This window comes from Sinohyriopsis cumingii, chromosome 5 (assembly GCF_028554795.1).
Source record: "Sinohyriopsis cumingii isolate HCF-2022 chromosome 5, ASM2855479v2, whole genome shotgun sequence".
In the NCBI taxonomy this organism is placed as follows: Eukaryota; Metazoa; Mollusca; class Bivalvia; order Unionida; family Unionidae; genus Sinohyriopsis; species Sinohyriopsis cumingii.
In genome coordinates this window covers 57,808,352-57,825,532 of record NC_142965.1, presented here as the reverse complement: position 1 = coordinate 57,825,532, position 17,181 = coordinate 57,808,352, and the positions used below count along the sequence as shown (strand labels likewise).

The 17,181-nt window shown below is 36.5% G+C and overlaps 1 protein-coding gene across 1 annotated transcript in view; it reads left to right on the top strand.

Annotated features, from left to right (window-relative positions):
• Positions 1-293: 293 nt before the first annotated feature.
• LOC149799235 (uncharacterized) overlaps positions 294-17,181 on the top strand; it is a 99,810-nt gene continuing 82,922 nt past the window's right edge. Inside the window, exon 1 of the mRNA XM_089958513.1 lies at positions 294-395. Coding sequence (XP_089814639.1) covers positions 371-395 — 25 coding nt within the window. The 5' untranslated portion in view covers positions 294-370. The remainder of the gene's footprint in view (positions 396-17,181) is intronic.

Sequence of the window (17,181 nt, the reverse complement as noted above, 5' to 3'; positions counted from 1 at the left end):
TCCTTCTTCACGCCTCAGGACACAAGAAACAACCTGGAATAGATAGCAAAATAAGTGTCTTCACCTCAAGAAATCTGAACGATTCCTATCTCCCTTGGCTTATCTCTTGACCTCTCCTGTTTCTCACATTCGATAATTGTGCTTGAATTTGATAAAGCACTTCCGATTAGTGCCCTCTCTACTTGACCCGGGCCATATTTTACAGTCAGGGCGTTGTTATGATCTAGTCAAGACAATAGCCAATCATGAGTAGCCTCCCTTGATGTATTGAAGCATATTGACTACTCAAAATCCGCGCCTCGTTTTGAACTCGTTCACCAGCTGGCGTCTGCTTCTGTTCATACAATTTTGGATTGCGCTTGTGACAAGGATGGCTGAAGCGACAGAGGGACAGCGTAAGTATATGCTTATTGTTATATTTCACCAAAATGGCTAAACAAAATTAGGACTACAGTTTATCTACATTTGTGCTTCAAACATTTCAGTTGTGAAAATTTTAGGGCTAGTCTAAAATCATTTCGCTTAATCGTTTTTTTTTTCTTTCTTTTTCTTTTATAGCAGCACAACATCGATGTATTTCTGACTCACGCTTGTTCTGCAAGCAGTGAATGAAATTTAAACAAGCCATGCAGCTTTAGATTAATTATGTATGTTGTTCAACGGGTTTCAAAAACCGCTTAATGTCTTAAATATTTTTAATTATTTTCCGTGCAATGAAAATTAAGTATCTTGCAACGGTTTATCTTGGCCGCTCTAATACTGTAGTAACCATACATATTCGATCGTATTGACCGCTGTATAATCATGTAAGTTTTCATCTGTATTTCACAACTTGACCTCAGATGTCACTCTGAACGATGCATGTACTTGACCATCACTCTAAATCAACAATACAAATGACCACTTGGGTCACAAAATGACCACTTGGGTCACAAAATTAGCAGTATTCTTCCATGAGCAGTTAATCAAATGCAGGCGACAAGTTCGTTTCATCTGATTTAAACTGACACATGCAGGCAACTCTTTTGTGTTATGTGTGCTTTATTGGCGGCATTGTGGTCATAAGATATGTTGATGAATTGACCAGGTCAGAAGAAATAAATTACTTTGGTCACATGGAGATGTTAAGTGCACCTGACTTCACAAATGTAAGGACACCTCGCTTGATTTACTTTCAACTAACTCATTTGACAACTCGGAGTCGCTTCGGTGTACGACGCCTGGAGAAAAATAAATGTGTCAACTCTGATATAAATAAAAATCACACAGCTATCAATAAAACAGATCATTTGGAATGTGTACATGTTATGGTGTGCATTTGAGACGCACATCAGTACTTGGTTTGGTTAGTAAAGAAGTATAGATAAAGATATATTGACATGTTTCGGTTTTGTCTAGGAAAACATTAATTGTCATTGTTCGACATTATCACATATGTGAATGTCATGTTCTTTTCATATGTACTGAAATGCCTCCTTTCCTGTTTTAATCACCAATTTGGCCTGGTGAGAAGTCTCTGTGGTTGCATTTTATAGATTTCCTGTTTTAAATACAATAGGAGATGTAATAATTGGTGTTTTTTATTTAATGTTTAGCTCATATGAGCAAGTAATTAGGTTGGCATGTTGAATAGCAAAACTTCCAACGTCATACTATACAATGTCAGCCTCCCATTGTTAAACATCAAGCAGTAACACTGTGCAACAATAATTATTCCGTTATAGATATAAAGAGAGAATTCAACGCCATTAGCATTATATTTGTTATCACCCACTGTTATCAACTTATCATCATCATTACCAAAATTATTTTCATTATTATCGACACACTTACCATGGCCATCATAATTGCATTTACAGGGCCAGTTTTCTGTACTAACACCTTTTTTATATCTTGGTGTGATATAAGACTTATGCATATCAGAGGTCTAAAGTCACTGTCCACTGCAAACGCCCCTGTGACGTAATACATACTGATGGCAAATAGTAATGGTAATAATTTTTCTTTTGTCATGATGTGATTCATTGTTTAACTAATAACGAGTGATTTCTGGGTCTAATGTAATGTGCCGCGCTGCTAGCCCGGCTGCCCGCGCGTGGTTGAATCATTCTCTGCCCAATGAGTCACAGCGCCGCCAATCAATAATTGGTAACTTCTCTCATTTTCACAGCGACGGCAGTTGCGTGCAGATGATGCATAACTCGCCCTGGTGGGATGGGTTATACTGGTATAAAGATGAGAGAACAAGTAAATCAAATTTTAACGATATACTTTAGTTAGGGTTAAACCATTAGAGAGCTTTGGCGAACAGACAAAGGAACCGATTCTCCCAATATCAATTCAGAAGCAGATGTAATTTTCAGATTGGGATACTTCGTGGTAATTTGTCTGCCACAGATGTAATTTTCAGATTGGCATACTTCGTGGTAATTTGTCTGCCACAGACAAGTTAACAGTGCTGAATGTTCAAATCGTTAGCAATTTAAAGAAGTTAAAAATCACCATCAGCGAGATCTATTCGTGGGGGTAAGGGGGTAGCAGTAATTTATACCAATGATGAATATATTACGCTGCTGGGACTTGTATATTCCATATCCATTAGGGGACTGAGCACTAGGTAGCTGCTTTTTCAAGGGGTTTTGTTTTGTATTTTTGCTGGGGGAGGGGTTTAAATGGAACTCAGTACATTCATTGGGCTCAAAACGCCACATTGATACATTGTCTGGACACATGTGTGTTGAATGCAATGTGAAACATAAAAATTGTATACATTCTATGCACCTGGATACCTCCAATGTCATGTATTGAAATATCAAGTAGATGATTAGTTGTCATCATGCTCATCGCGAGTGAGACGCACGAAACTGAATATTTGCGAGATTTCGAGGACGTAAAAGGACGAAATTACAATATTATTTAGAATTCAGAATATACTGAGCATCTGCTTTTGACCTGGAACACGATGCATGAAGATGGAGTATATAATTATATTAAAATATTGTGAAAACTCACAATTCGCACAATTTCAGTACCGCTCTATATGGCTACTTCAGTGTGGAGATAGGTGATTGTGATAAAACCCCAGGCCATAACATATTCACAGCACACGAGTTTTGATTTTTACAGCTTAAATGTATATCACAGTTTACTATACGTAGCTATTTCAGCCGGTATGTATGATTGTCGTTCATTATGTATGCTGCAGAATTATTTTTATAATACCCAATTAAAGGGAAATATTAGGAAAAAAACACAAAACAAGACATAAAGACAAAGGTCTTATCAGTTCAAACAGAAATGCGAAAGTCTGGAATGGCATTCAAAATTTAACCAAGTTAGCATGCACCTTGCCACTATGATTTCAAGAATGGAGCCTGATTTCTTACGGGAAATTATATCTGCCAACCAAAACAAGTTTCAGAGATATGCGAGTTCCTAGGATCTTTAAACAATGAAAACTGCCATATGCTTTCATTCGAATATGTTATCGCTGTAGCCTGTGTGATGCAAGTTTCGTTTCACTGAGAACGAGACCTCCTGACAAACTCGTTCCGCTGATGAAATCCATTTCGCCACGATATCATATCAGATTCTACAACGAAAAACAAGACCCAGATTTAATAACTAGACGAGATTGCCGTGAACGGCTCGTACTTGTCTCTTCTACAGTGGCAGAACATGCGGGCTTCAGTCTTGGGTAAAGGGGAGTATAAACACAGTATTACAAGTTGCTTTATCCGCACACGTACTCCTTGTTTCTTATATAGAAAGTAGACTGTAGCATGACAAACTCGTTAAAAAGAAGCAAATATAATTAAATATAGTGTAACTAACGATGCGCGTTGAATTATGAGCACGGTTTACAATGCATCGTTATCAAAACGATCCTTACAAAGGATCTCTGATTTTGTCAACTGTTTTCTTACAAAATGGTGGATATTAAATTGGACCTGACATTCCTTCTGCCCTTCGATCCTTCTTTCTTTCTTTCTATCTTTCAGTTCATGCATCAGAGCCACTTTCGTTTCGGGTCACTCCTTTAATTATAGTTGAAACTTGATAATGACGAGATCGTGGACGAGTTAGATTATCGGTCGTTTACGTCATACGTGAATAAAGTTATAGTATCCAATTGTCAGACCCACTAACCTCCATTTCTTCCCAGAAAAATCCGTAATTATTAGTTCGATTCGAAGCAAGTGTAGTATGCATGTTGATCGTGATGAGACATTGAAAAGAGTACAATTGCAATTGTTCTGTCTCATGAGCTATCATCAGACACACTCACTTTCGTTTCCAGAAATAAATAGAAATGTTTCCTTAAGTATCACTGGATTTTTACCAATTTTTACTATGCAGTTTCATATTGATGAGACCTTTACCGAGTTCGATTGTCGTCCTTGTACGTCATATAACAGGATTAAAGCCCCTGATTGTCAAACCCCTCACTTTTTTATGTGCGTGATAGAATCCTTGATTATTGCTCGATTTCAACCGAATTCGGCATGCTGCTTGATATTGATAAGCCCTTGGACGACCTTGATTGTCGGTTTTATGCATCATCGTTTAGCGGTGTTTAACCCCTTATTTGACAATTCACCCACTTTCGTTTCTGCATAGTAACTCCCTCGGTTATATTGAATCTTGACCAATTTCGTACGCAGCTTTATTTTATGAGACTTTGTTTGAGTTATGCTTTCAGAATTATATATCATTTAGCAGAGGTATAGCCATTGATTGTCGGAGCCATCCACCTTCGCTTCCACACCAAAACTTCCATGAATTATTATTGGACTTCAACCGAATTTCATAACAGTATCATATTGTGGATATCTTGGCGGAGTTTGATGATCGGATTTCTATATCATCATTTCGCAGACTTAACGTCCTTCATAAAGGAACCATCCACTTTTCTGTCAACATAACTCTTTTATTTTCTATTGGATTTCAACCTAATTTGGCAGACTGCTACAGTTATAGCCTCAAAGTGTTGACACCATTCACTTGTATTTATATGCATTACTAACTGGATTGAAATCAAATTTGATATGCAGCTTCATATTCATGAGACTTCGTTCGAGTTGAATTATCGACCTTCTGTGCCATTTAAAAATATATGTCCCTTATTGTCTGCCCTACGTACTTTCTAGTCTGCACAACGACTTCCTTTTGGATTTGTAACACTCTCAGTAAGCATTTCGGTATTAGCGAGGACTCGCAATGTTTCCCTTTATCATCATTTTGTAGCAGAGACCCCCAAACGTTTAATTTGATCCTCATTTCTGACTATAAGGTTTGATTTGTACTCAATTTGACATCACTTTTTATTTTGACTCGCAGTCTTGACCCCTAGCCTAGAGGAAACAATGACTCGTCTGAGTTTGTTTGTCATTGTTGCTTAGGTACATGTTCAGCATGTAACAGTATCTTTTACTTAGGTACTTGTTTAACCACTATCTTTTAGCAGAGTTATGCCCCCTGAGTATTGCCTTTTTGCCCAATCATTATAATCGGCCTGGTGTCAGGATAATGTGACTGGGTGGGACATCATACTACATGTCTGCGGCATGATGCCCCTAGATATCACTATAAACTGTCACACAGCAGACATCGTAGCAATATGACTGAAAAATTGTTAAAGCTACGTTAAAAATCTAAATCACACACACACACACACATCTCATTTACTGTTCTGCTATTGTCACCGAGTTCTTTCCTGTAAAAAGTTACTCTCCTCAGCATAAAACGAAAGCGGCAGACATCATCAGTTCCTGCAAAATGTTTGTTTCCTGTAAAAATAGATAATTCCAAGGGTATTCGGCTCCTGTGATTTCCGATAAATAAAATGACAAGCCACATATTAAAATCGACCATTAGAAGTTAAAATAATATAATTGCACAGACCTTCCTGCATTCCAACACTCACACCTTTTGCCGAAGATGCATATGGAAGGCTTTAGAAGCCAATGTTCGGAAATTATTGCATTTCACCTCGACAACATGTTACAGCAGCGGTTACTAAAGTCAGGGTCATACGTCAACCAAGGTATATCACTAAAAATAGACTAGATTTTTGCTTTTGAAAGATCGAAATGCGTAGAAAGTAATAACAACGTTGCTATAACAACATGTGCCATACGCAAACGTAATATCCGAAGAAAAAAAGAGGAATATTCCTGGTTTAACCTCAAGAACCATTTTGTATATATTAAAAAAATAGTCATAACGATACATCACTGGCATGACCCGCTATGACGTTCTACCTCGTATCACTTTATAAAGAATCGATGAATCTTGGCTAGCGAAAATAAGGCTATGTATTGTATCGCAGTTAAGGGGCTAATGAAATAAAACTTCCAGGTACATAAAAGTGAAAGTTTTGCTGATCAAATCTGCTGATCTGATGTTAGAAAGGAAGTAAATTGGAATTATAAGGATAAAAGTATCATGGTTGGGTAGTTATCGGTGTGTAAATTGTACCTAATCACTCACAACGTTTATATAAAATCACTCGGACTTTCTTTACTTTGTGAGTGATTAGGTAAAATTTACACACCGATAAATACCAAACTATGATCATTTAATCCTATTTTAAAACAGGTACAAAATACCCAGACTTCTGACGTCATCGGTATATTATGACGTTTGCTGGGTGCTACCTTGTAACATCATCAGCGCTTTGCTGCATCGCTGCAAATAAAGATAATCCTTCCTTTTCTATACGTAAATGACAAAATCCTCCATTTGGCACCACGCCATTTTAAGTGGAGAGGAACTGCCAGATTGTATCATGCAGTCATCAAGGTGTATGGCTTTCTGCAGGTCGCATTTTATCTCCAAATCGACCGCTCCGGTGGCCTAGTGGTTAGAGCGTCCGCCTCGGATGCGGGAGGTCGTGGGTTCGATCCCCAGTCGAGTCATTTCAGAGACTTGCAAAAAAGCTACTATCAGCTGCCTCGCTTCGAGCTCAGCATTAAGAGAAAAGTGTTAGGACTAGTCGGCCTTGTGTCAGGATAATGTGACTGTGTGGGACATCATGATACATGTCTGCGTCATGATGCCCCAGTGCTAGACATCACAATAAACTGTCACACTGCAGACATCGTAGCGATATGACTGAATTTTTTTTAAAGCTACTTTAAAAATCCAATCACACACACACCCCACCAAATGGACAGTGTTGTGTCCTACACGATGAAGGTAACCAACGGTAAGATGTGTTATAATAAATTTGCATGGATTTATTTTGCAAAATCTGCTTAAAAAGGTTTTATTTTAGTGAGGTTCTGTTTAAAGGAATTTTTGAGACTGCTTGTGCCTAGAATAAGCCGTCTCAGTTAAGTCTGGGTAATAAACATTATCACTGCGTGTGATGTGCAACATGACGTCATTTTTACAAAGCTGTTGGGCATTTCTGCGCACCTAAGGTTTCCGTCACCAATATTGAAGCAAAACGCATACAGAATTCGACCGATTGACGAAAATAAAATACTGCAATGTTTACCATTTGAAAAGAGGCAATCGTCACCAGAATATTCTGTTGAAAATAATATTATTTTTGGTTGCATGTTTTCATGACTCGCGAGATGTCGGCCTATTATGCGCACAGCTTTCTGTCAGCGGTTCAGTCGAGTAATTAAGTCAGGTTTATAGCTAGTTTTACAAAATTTAACGTAATAATGCTAATAAATGGCAAGAGATATTACGCAAACTAAACCGATCTTGTAAAAATATAGTAAAGTTCAACATTTTAGAAAAATTAAGCTATTATGTTGAAGAGAAACAATAATGAATAGTATTTAATGTATTTACAACGTTTTGTTTATGGAGAAAAAAATACTAAAGAATTCAGAAATAGACGTACACGCCGGGTAATTTCTTGAGAATCCCATTCTAGCGGCAAGTTGACATGTTAGATAGCAGACGATTTTGTACGTGTGGGAAAACTTTTTGCAAAATTGGATTTTTTGTAAGGTAGACAGTTCCATCTTTTAAATAATGTATTTATCTGCGTGATTATAAAAGATACATAGTAAATAGGATTTTCTGGGTTACAGATTCAACAATGTCATGGAGCGAGTCTTCATGCTGACATTTAGAAATCACGTTTTCATATGCATTTCTGTCGAATTGTGAGACTTTTTGGTACACTTTATGAATATCACTTTTCATTATTAAATTGCGATCGTTCTTTCTTGATACAAAATGGAATTTTGACCCAAAATAACACGTGATCAAATGTTTACAGAACTGACGTATCGTTGCGCAAAATTACCTGACGCACAGAACTAGCCGACATCATGATATATGCATTGGAGGCCAATGAAGTATTTCCGAAGTATTTTTCGTATAATTGACAGAAACACATGTGTGTTGCCATTGAACTTTGAAACAGTTTGTTTGTAAATTTGCCTTCCTTCATTTCTACAATAATGTATTTAATTGTATTCCGCCATCTCTAGAATAACAAATTTAGTATGCTATGGGCAAAATTATAGCAAAACTCAATGCTCATAAGTTATATTCGTATGTCAACAGCACGGAAAACAATACACATTCAAATATGACTTTAAAAAGACGATATATCTCCAGGTACTTTTCTACGATTTCCTTGACAGCGAATATTTGATACAGTGCATTGATATACTGGCATTTCAACGTTAGTGTTGACTATAATTACTGATGCGGGCAGGTAAAATTTCGGCTTCGAATTTCAGCTTTACCAATTAATCAAAAGACGACATGCACTTACACATAAATCAGGAACCTTAATTCATATCCAGCTCTTGAAAGCGAGTTTGTGCAAGTTGATGGCATTGCTGTGGTCACAAGGATCAAACTGGAACTTATAATTATTTTGTGTGTGTTTATTTTGCTGTTTCTCTCTTGCTTGTTAATAACAATTTCAGGAATCTGTTACACTACTCTCCGCATGTAACTATATACGCCAAGAAAGTATAGCGATTGCTTTAGTTTATCAAGGCAAGGGGGACTACTCTAAGTCAATGCACAGAAAATCGTATATTTCTTCTCAGAACGTGAAAAGAATTAAGTCATTTACGCTTGAAAATAGTGACGTCAGAAGGTACGAAAGACGGACGAATAATTGATAAACTCTCTGGATAATGATAAATTCAACCAATGGCAAACGGACCCATGATAAATTCAACCAATGGCAAACGGACCCACGATTTATTCATCCCTTGTCATACCTTAGTATTCAAAATTTGGGCTTAAACACGCTAATCTTTATTCGAGATATTTACAGAAATTCTTTATCTTAATAAATTTATAAAAAAATATTTATATAATCTGCAGTCTAAGTTAGAACGACGAGTCACGTAGCCCTAATATTTAAGTCAACGAATGATCGATTATAAATATTTCTTCCCTGTTTCCATCCACCCATCGGGTTATAGCTGTTCAGTATATTTGGTAATGAGGAACTATCCCATAATATTTCATACTTGCCACTTAGTAGCGTTTTCAACAGCATATCAAGGCTAAACATGTATTTGCTTTTACGTATGACTATATTGCTTTCGCTGCAACGTTTTTCTGCTGATAATGTTTAAAACAGAGTGTGGCTGTTTTTTTAATTACCACCAATTACATGTTATTTGCCTTGGGTTGTGTGTGTGAAAATGTAATTAATTAAACAAGTTGTTATTTTCGCCGCAGTCAGGTTTTGGGAAAGTGTGAGCACAAAAAAGAATGCAAAAGACAATTGTTAAAACCACTCTAAAATGTATTTTCTTTTTAGTGTTTGTTAAACCTATATGTAAAGTTAAGGTATAACGACTGGCCCATCATCAGTACATTGTCATAGAAACAGATTGCCAGATACATAGACATTATTAGTGTACTGCCATAGACACATACTGCCATAGACACAGCCATTATGAGTGTATTGCTATAGACACATATTGCCAGACACAGACATTATCAGTGTATTGCCATATACACAGATTGTCACATAAGCAGATATTATCAGTTTATTATTATAGACACAGATTGCCATAGACACATACATCATCAGTGTATTCCATAAATACAGATTGCCATAGACACAGACATTATCAGGGTATTGTCATATGTATTATCAGTGTATTGAAATAGACACAGGCACGCTGAATACATTCAGCATCGAATAAAAATGAAATTAGTGAAATGAACAATTTCCAATGTCCAACTAACTACACAGACAAGTTCTATGTTAAAATGACTAATCAAACAAATTATTTTTTTTAAAAAAAAAGACTTACAATGGTTAGAATCCTTCGTCATATGTGAATAAATAAGTTCACATATCGTTTGCATACATCCACAGTTTCTTTTAAAGTATTAGTGTATGTGGGTCTAAATATGGTAGATATATAGACAAATAAATGAACTGCCGTGAAAGAAAGAGCGATGAAGGGAAGAGAGAGGGAAAAAATAGTTCTTAATTTTCCTTTCGTACGTATCTTCTTTGTTTTAAATCCTTTAGTCCTGGTGGAATGCAGTTAACATTTGAGTGCAAATTGGGTCTAAGAAGTCAATAAAGGGTTTCGAATCGCTCTATTTGAATCTTTGATGATCGTCTTCTCGGACACTAAACATGACTGTATGCAGATGAAATCGAGACCAAATAGAAATAGTATTATAAAGTAAAGGATCTAAAAAGTGTCATATTATATTTGTTTAGTTTAACATTGACAGTCTATAGTAACAATGATCTTCAGTATGGTCCTGATGGGAAGTAACTAACACAGTGAACCATCAGAAGCGGCATAAAAGGTCCACATACTGTCTACACTCACTTACAAATCAAGTTAAATTGCAAATCCTGATCCACAGTATCATAATGTACCTGAGGATTAGGGTCAATATGTTTTGTTCTACTGATTACTCCTAACAAACTGCACAGTAGCAGATCTGCCGGCGCATGATGCGACAGCAGATCTTGGTCTGTGCATTTTGTAGTTGGACTTATCTTATAAGTGAGTACATACAGTATATGTTTCTCTATTGTTTTCGGTTAACGCTATTTCTCAGCACAGTATAGGCTATACAAGGCGGACAGTATAACTGGTGGATCAAGAACCCTGGAAAACGCCGGTATGAACCACCTACCCACGGGAAGATACCGCTATGTTTTCTCACATACCCACATTGGCTGAGTCAGAGGCACGAACCCACACGAACTGAAGTGAGATGGCAATGATCGGTAAAGAATAGTGCTTTAGATAACTTAGCCACCCATGTAGGGCCGTAGAAAGCGATCATGGGCCCTGGATTAAGAAACGCATGGGCCTCTCCTAGTTTTTGTTCATACAAAATTTTTCTTTTAAAAATAAAAGTCCCATTATACTCAAAAGTGATCGACACGAGCTTAATGTTGAGAAAAAACAATATTCTTAAGGAAAAATGAATAGTAAAAGCCAGTTCTTGCTATGGTCATTAATGCACATTTCGATACAGGCTAAATACATGCTAAACAAAACTGACAGTCAGTTGACAGCAGCAGTTCATCAAAGGCCGCTTGTTACAAGCAGATCTGACAGAGTCGAACATGGCGAAATCTCTACTTCCTTAATGTTGACCACCTTACTCGTTACCGAGCGTCATAGTGATAAATTGCAGACTCTGCAGTTCATTTGGAAATATAGTCCGTATTGTACTCATTTAGACAACATAATCCATTCAAAGTGCAATACATTTCAGAATGACGGACGCTTTTTATCCATCCACATTCCTACAGAATAATGAGGAAAATATTTTAAGGAATTGTTTTAAAATATAAAAGAAATGTTTTCATGGGCGCCAGGGGATGGTGTTAAAAATAACATTAAAAAATATTCTTCCTCTGATTTGTTGAAAAAAGAAGTAATTATATCCATTATATTATTGACAAAAAATTAATTTTTTTGAGGTTAAAGAAAATTATTGTCGTTTGGTTAATGTCACTTCTTGGTAAACATATGATTAGCAGTCGTTCCCTGTATTTATATTTTGTATCTGGTATTGGACTCCACCTCCATCCACCTTTCGTTCTGGCTAACAAATTCTAGCTGTTCAGGCAGCTCAACAAGACATGGGCAAATAGCAAGCGCCAGTTTGATATGTGCTTGTGTATATGTATTTGTGCATATGTGCTTGTGTATATGTGTGTTTGTGTTTTAGTTTTTACTGTAAAAGCTTTGAAGGGACTGACGATTGGCATATCTTAGCGTTTATCGTTAGAACTATGAATCTGACTGATACTAGGCATGCCTTTGTGTTTACAGTAAGAGCTACGAAAGGGTCTAACCATAGGTATGCAAATGTAACATCATATAAACAACTGGCGTATATGGATACACCTGTTCCCTTCGATGAATTTTGTATTCCGTACAAACGTGAATCAAACATTTAGTCAATCTCCATCTTGAAAGTCTCTAACAGTATCCCCCCACCCCCAAGCATTGCCCGTTTATCTGACGCGCACAGAAATAAGAACAAGGACCAACATTAAGTGATTGGGTTCACCACGTTCTTCGCTCACAAATATGTACACCTAGACAGAATACGCCCAGAAACATCTGTAATTATTGCCGTTCTCGTGAATATGTATTCAACAGCAACATGTTGTATGTGGTGATTATTTTAGTGGCAATGAATTATTTTCATCTTAAACAATTTTTTTTTTTTTTGGGGGGGGGTATATTATAAATTTGTTTGCGATAGTCAGTTATGCCGGAAATTTGATGCCGACATAAGCTATTCATCTGTAACTGTATAGCTCGAATTATTTAGACACTCTTTTTCCTTCGTGAGAATTTTAATTAAACCTTTGAATTTATTACTTACATGCTTTTAAAATCAAACTACTTTATGTTGCTGACATTTCAAAAATGAGACGAAAGGATTTTGGTGGATGTGTGTCACGAGGACAGGAATATCTTTGCCTTGGAGAGAAAGAGAGGTTGTATTTCTAATTTATGATTATCCAGATACACTTGTGTTTGTATCTCTCTTGACGGCAGACAGGGTAATGGTCAGCGTATTCAAAGGAATCCGTTCTTTTCATTCAATAATAAACGAACCGTCAGTAAGACCTGCTTCAGTTGTAATTGTAATCTTCGGGCAATTAAAGAAGGGAAATACTGAGGCTACTAGAAATAGGCATGAAATATCGATCTTTAATTGGCTCATTTCCTTTGTTAACTGCCAGTCAATAGGCGTCTTTTATTATATTCATAATTTTTGGCATCATTGTAAATAACACATTATTTGTTTTCTCTTCAGAAAAGTAGCTAGTTTGAGAGGCTTGTAATTGTTCCTTAACATCATTTGTTTACACCACCCATATGCTTCATATTCAGACAATTTAGTGTGAAATATATCACTACAAGTATTCAACAGTTGTGGGCGGCATATGACTTTTATCAATTTAAATCAGCATGAAAACGATTTATATAAACAAAGTAGATTTTGGACGGAATAAACACTCAAAAGCAACATGGGTTTAGTGGTAAAAACATATCTCTCTTTTGAGATTCTTCATTATTCCCGGCAAGCCTCGCTAAGATAAGATCGTACTCAGATGAAAAGTTTATCAGATTAATTTCCAACAGGCTATATCTAATCACTTTTCAGCCCACATTTGACAGGATTGCAACTGCACAACTTCTTTGTGTGCAACCGGGTTGACTTTAACCTTGACCCACGCTACTTCTTCTTCCCCCGCCTGCACATCATCAGTGTCAGGGAATCCATCAGTGCGAAGTATTTCAATGTACATTATATAAGTCGATTTCCTTAGCAACTGTCGTTAGGCATGGAAAGAATTTTACCTTCTGTTTAGTTCCGGCACTGTGAGTGGAATGCGGGATAGGGTCACGTAATAATGCCTTATCACGCTTTGAAGTATTTAATCCGTAGTATTTCTTTGCATTTATTATTGACCATCACGCATTCTATGTATCTATTTTTTCACCCTTGATAGTATTTTGTAGAAGTAGTGTTTGTATTATTGATAATAAAATTTGCAAGAAATAGAGCGAAATTAGGATCTACAAAGCAGGTATTAGAACTGGCTTCTGTCTTTATAACATTTACTATAAAATACACATTTCACTAATAATAATAAGAAGAAGAATAATAAACAACTTTCTTTAACGAGGATAACACATTTGGTCCTGACTGACCAATCTGCCATGCGGTCCTCACTTTTTGTAACCGGCTGTGTTAAAAACAACAAAAAACCCACAAAATAAAAATACAAGGTCATGCAGATAATCGGGTATCGTCGCACACTCAGTCATACATATTTAACATGAATGACTATGTGTGACTATACTGAGAAACACAAATACATATGAACACTATTCAATACACAAATATACATTCATTTCAGCACTGTATTATATATATCGAGTAAGATTGGGCACATCATGTATGGATATGATGATGAAGTTTTCTAATCAGAGCTTTTAATGTCTTTCCAGCCGGTCAAGAAAGAATTTCTTTAATGTTATTTTTAAAGAAGCAAGGGAAGTTGAATTACGTATACTCAGTGGTAAGGAATTCCATACAGTAGGAGCTGATGCAGTAAATGAGCTTTTGTAATGATTGGTTTTCGACCAAGGAATCTGGAGATCGTTGTTAGTCGTCGATTGGAGATTACGCTCAGTATTCGATGGCCTTAGTTAATTAGATTAGAGATATAATCTGGAGAAAGGACGTTTAAAGACTTATATGCCATGATTCCTTTAAAATAAAGGATAACCTTTTTTATAGATAGCCATTGCAGACGTAAAAACAAAACATTCGAGGGAGTAATACCAAAAAGTTTCAGTATTATTCGGGCTCCTCTTTTCTGGAGTTTATCAATTCTGGACAGATTATAATTGGATGTGTTTCCCCATATTGTACAGGCGTAATCTATCGGTGATAATTTATAACCCGAAAAATAAAGTTCAAGTGACTGGGAAGGTAGAAATTTCGAAAGCAATTTCAGCAGAGTTATTCTTTTGACTACCATTGCACATAGGTGATTGTTATGTGTATTCAAGCTGAGGTGTTGATAAACGTAGCTGCTGGTTTAGATACCATGAAGTCTTTTTGGGATCATATATACATCTTAGCCATTTGAGTTAGAAGTACATCCATTTTAGTAGATAGACGCTGCCTTGTTCCGATTGTTATACATTTCGTTTTAGAGATATTACTATGCATTGTTTTAATGATACCAAACTGATATATTGTTGAGGTCGATTTGAAGCTTACTTTTAATGGAGTCTAGAGATTTACCAGATAAATGCAACGTAGAATCATCAGGAAAAAGATAGAGTGCGCTGGATAAAGGCTATGGCATTGATAAATAGTAGAAAAAGAAGAGGCCCTAATATAGATCCTTGAAGAACGCCACTTAAGATATGACTAACGATTGCTTCATACTGATCTTTTAACCTTAAGTTAATTCTTTGTAATTATCATTCCTGATTTAGCAGTATGGAGGGTATGACATTTCACACAGTTATTCGAGTAATATTAGAGTCTATACATTCTTTGATTGGCCTGTGCACATCACGTGTCCTTTCGTGAGTACACTAAGTATTTTTTGTGAGTGTTTTACGTATTTTACGTGACTGGGAAATTTGTCGCCAACATATTCACAATCCAGAATGAAACGTTGTTATGCCACTATTCGCTTGATTTACCGGAACAATAAGAATCCCCCGTCACAGTCACGTCAGATATATTAGGCTGTCATTTTAGCTTGGCCATTACTGCAAGAATTTGACCACAAACGCTTTGTTTACTATTAAGAGAAAGAAATGCACCTAATCAACAAATCGAATGTTGTTTATATATCTTATTCTAAAAAGAAAACAACAACAAAAAAAGAATTTAACGAGTAAGATATTGGTTAATTTGTTCACATTATGTGTAACATATTGTTTGCATCGCAAGCTGTTAGTCGGTATTAAAAAGAGAGGAATGGAAATATTTAGTCCCATTTAGGAAAGTATAATTTTATCTGCGTTGTAATTGTTGTTGTTTTAGGGCTTGACACAATCTTACAGCACACGATAGGCTGGCTATACATGGCGGCCAGTATAATTGGTGGAGGAAGAACCCAGGAAAACCCTGGTAAGAACCACCGACAGACGGGAAGCTACCGGCAATCTTTCTAACATACCCACATTCCCCAAGCCCGAGACTACAACCCACGCGGACAGATGTGAGATTGGCCGTGGTCGTTCAAGGCGAGCCCTTTAAACCACTTGGTCACCCGGGGTCCCCTTTTAATTGTGTAAGGCACCATTAATACAGCTGACACCCAAATACCAATTAATATTTGGGAAAAAATCTAAGTCAAAGACAAAGCGTGCCTTTTAGGATCAAAACTGATCAACCCATTTGTTCATTGATACTCCTAAGTAATATGTGTGACTTTGAGACTATAAAACGGTAGTCATCTTTTGTAATGTGTTTGACCTTTGGACTATAACAAGGTAGTCATCTTTTGTAATATGTTTGACCTTTGGACTATAACAAGGTAGTCATCTTTTGTAACATGTTTGATTTTGGACATTAATAAGGTAGTCACCTTTTGTAACGTGTTTGACCTTTGGACTATAACAAGGTAGTCATCTTTTGTAATGTGTTTGATTTTGGACATTAATAAGGTAGTCATCTTTTGTAATGTGTTTGACCTTTGGACTATAACAATGTAGGCATCTTTTGTAACGTGCTTGATTTTCGACAATAATAAGGTAGGCAACTTTTGTAAAGAGTTTTGACTTTTTGACTATTATGAGGTAGCCATCTTGTGTAAAATCAACTATTACTGCTCAAGCCTGAATGAAGTTATCATTGTAATAATACGTCATAATGTCCAAGAAAATTACATAAGATTTTTACGGCCTGTAGTAAACAAGCAGCTTAGTCTGAATTCTGTATAAGATTTTTACGGCCTGTAGTAACCAAGCAGTTTAGTCTGAATTCTGTATAAGGTTTTTACGGCCTGTAGTAAACAAGCAGCTTAGTCTGTATTCTGTATAAGGTTTTTACGGCCTGTAGTAAGCAAGCAGCTTAGTCTGTTTTCTGCTGGGATCTCCATGTCATACTAAAAAAATTCACTAACCGACATACCCGCTTATTTTTGTATTTGACAAGAGAAGTATACACTCTTTAACTTGTACAAATCTC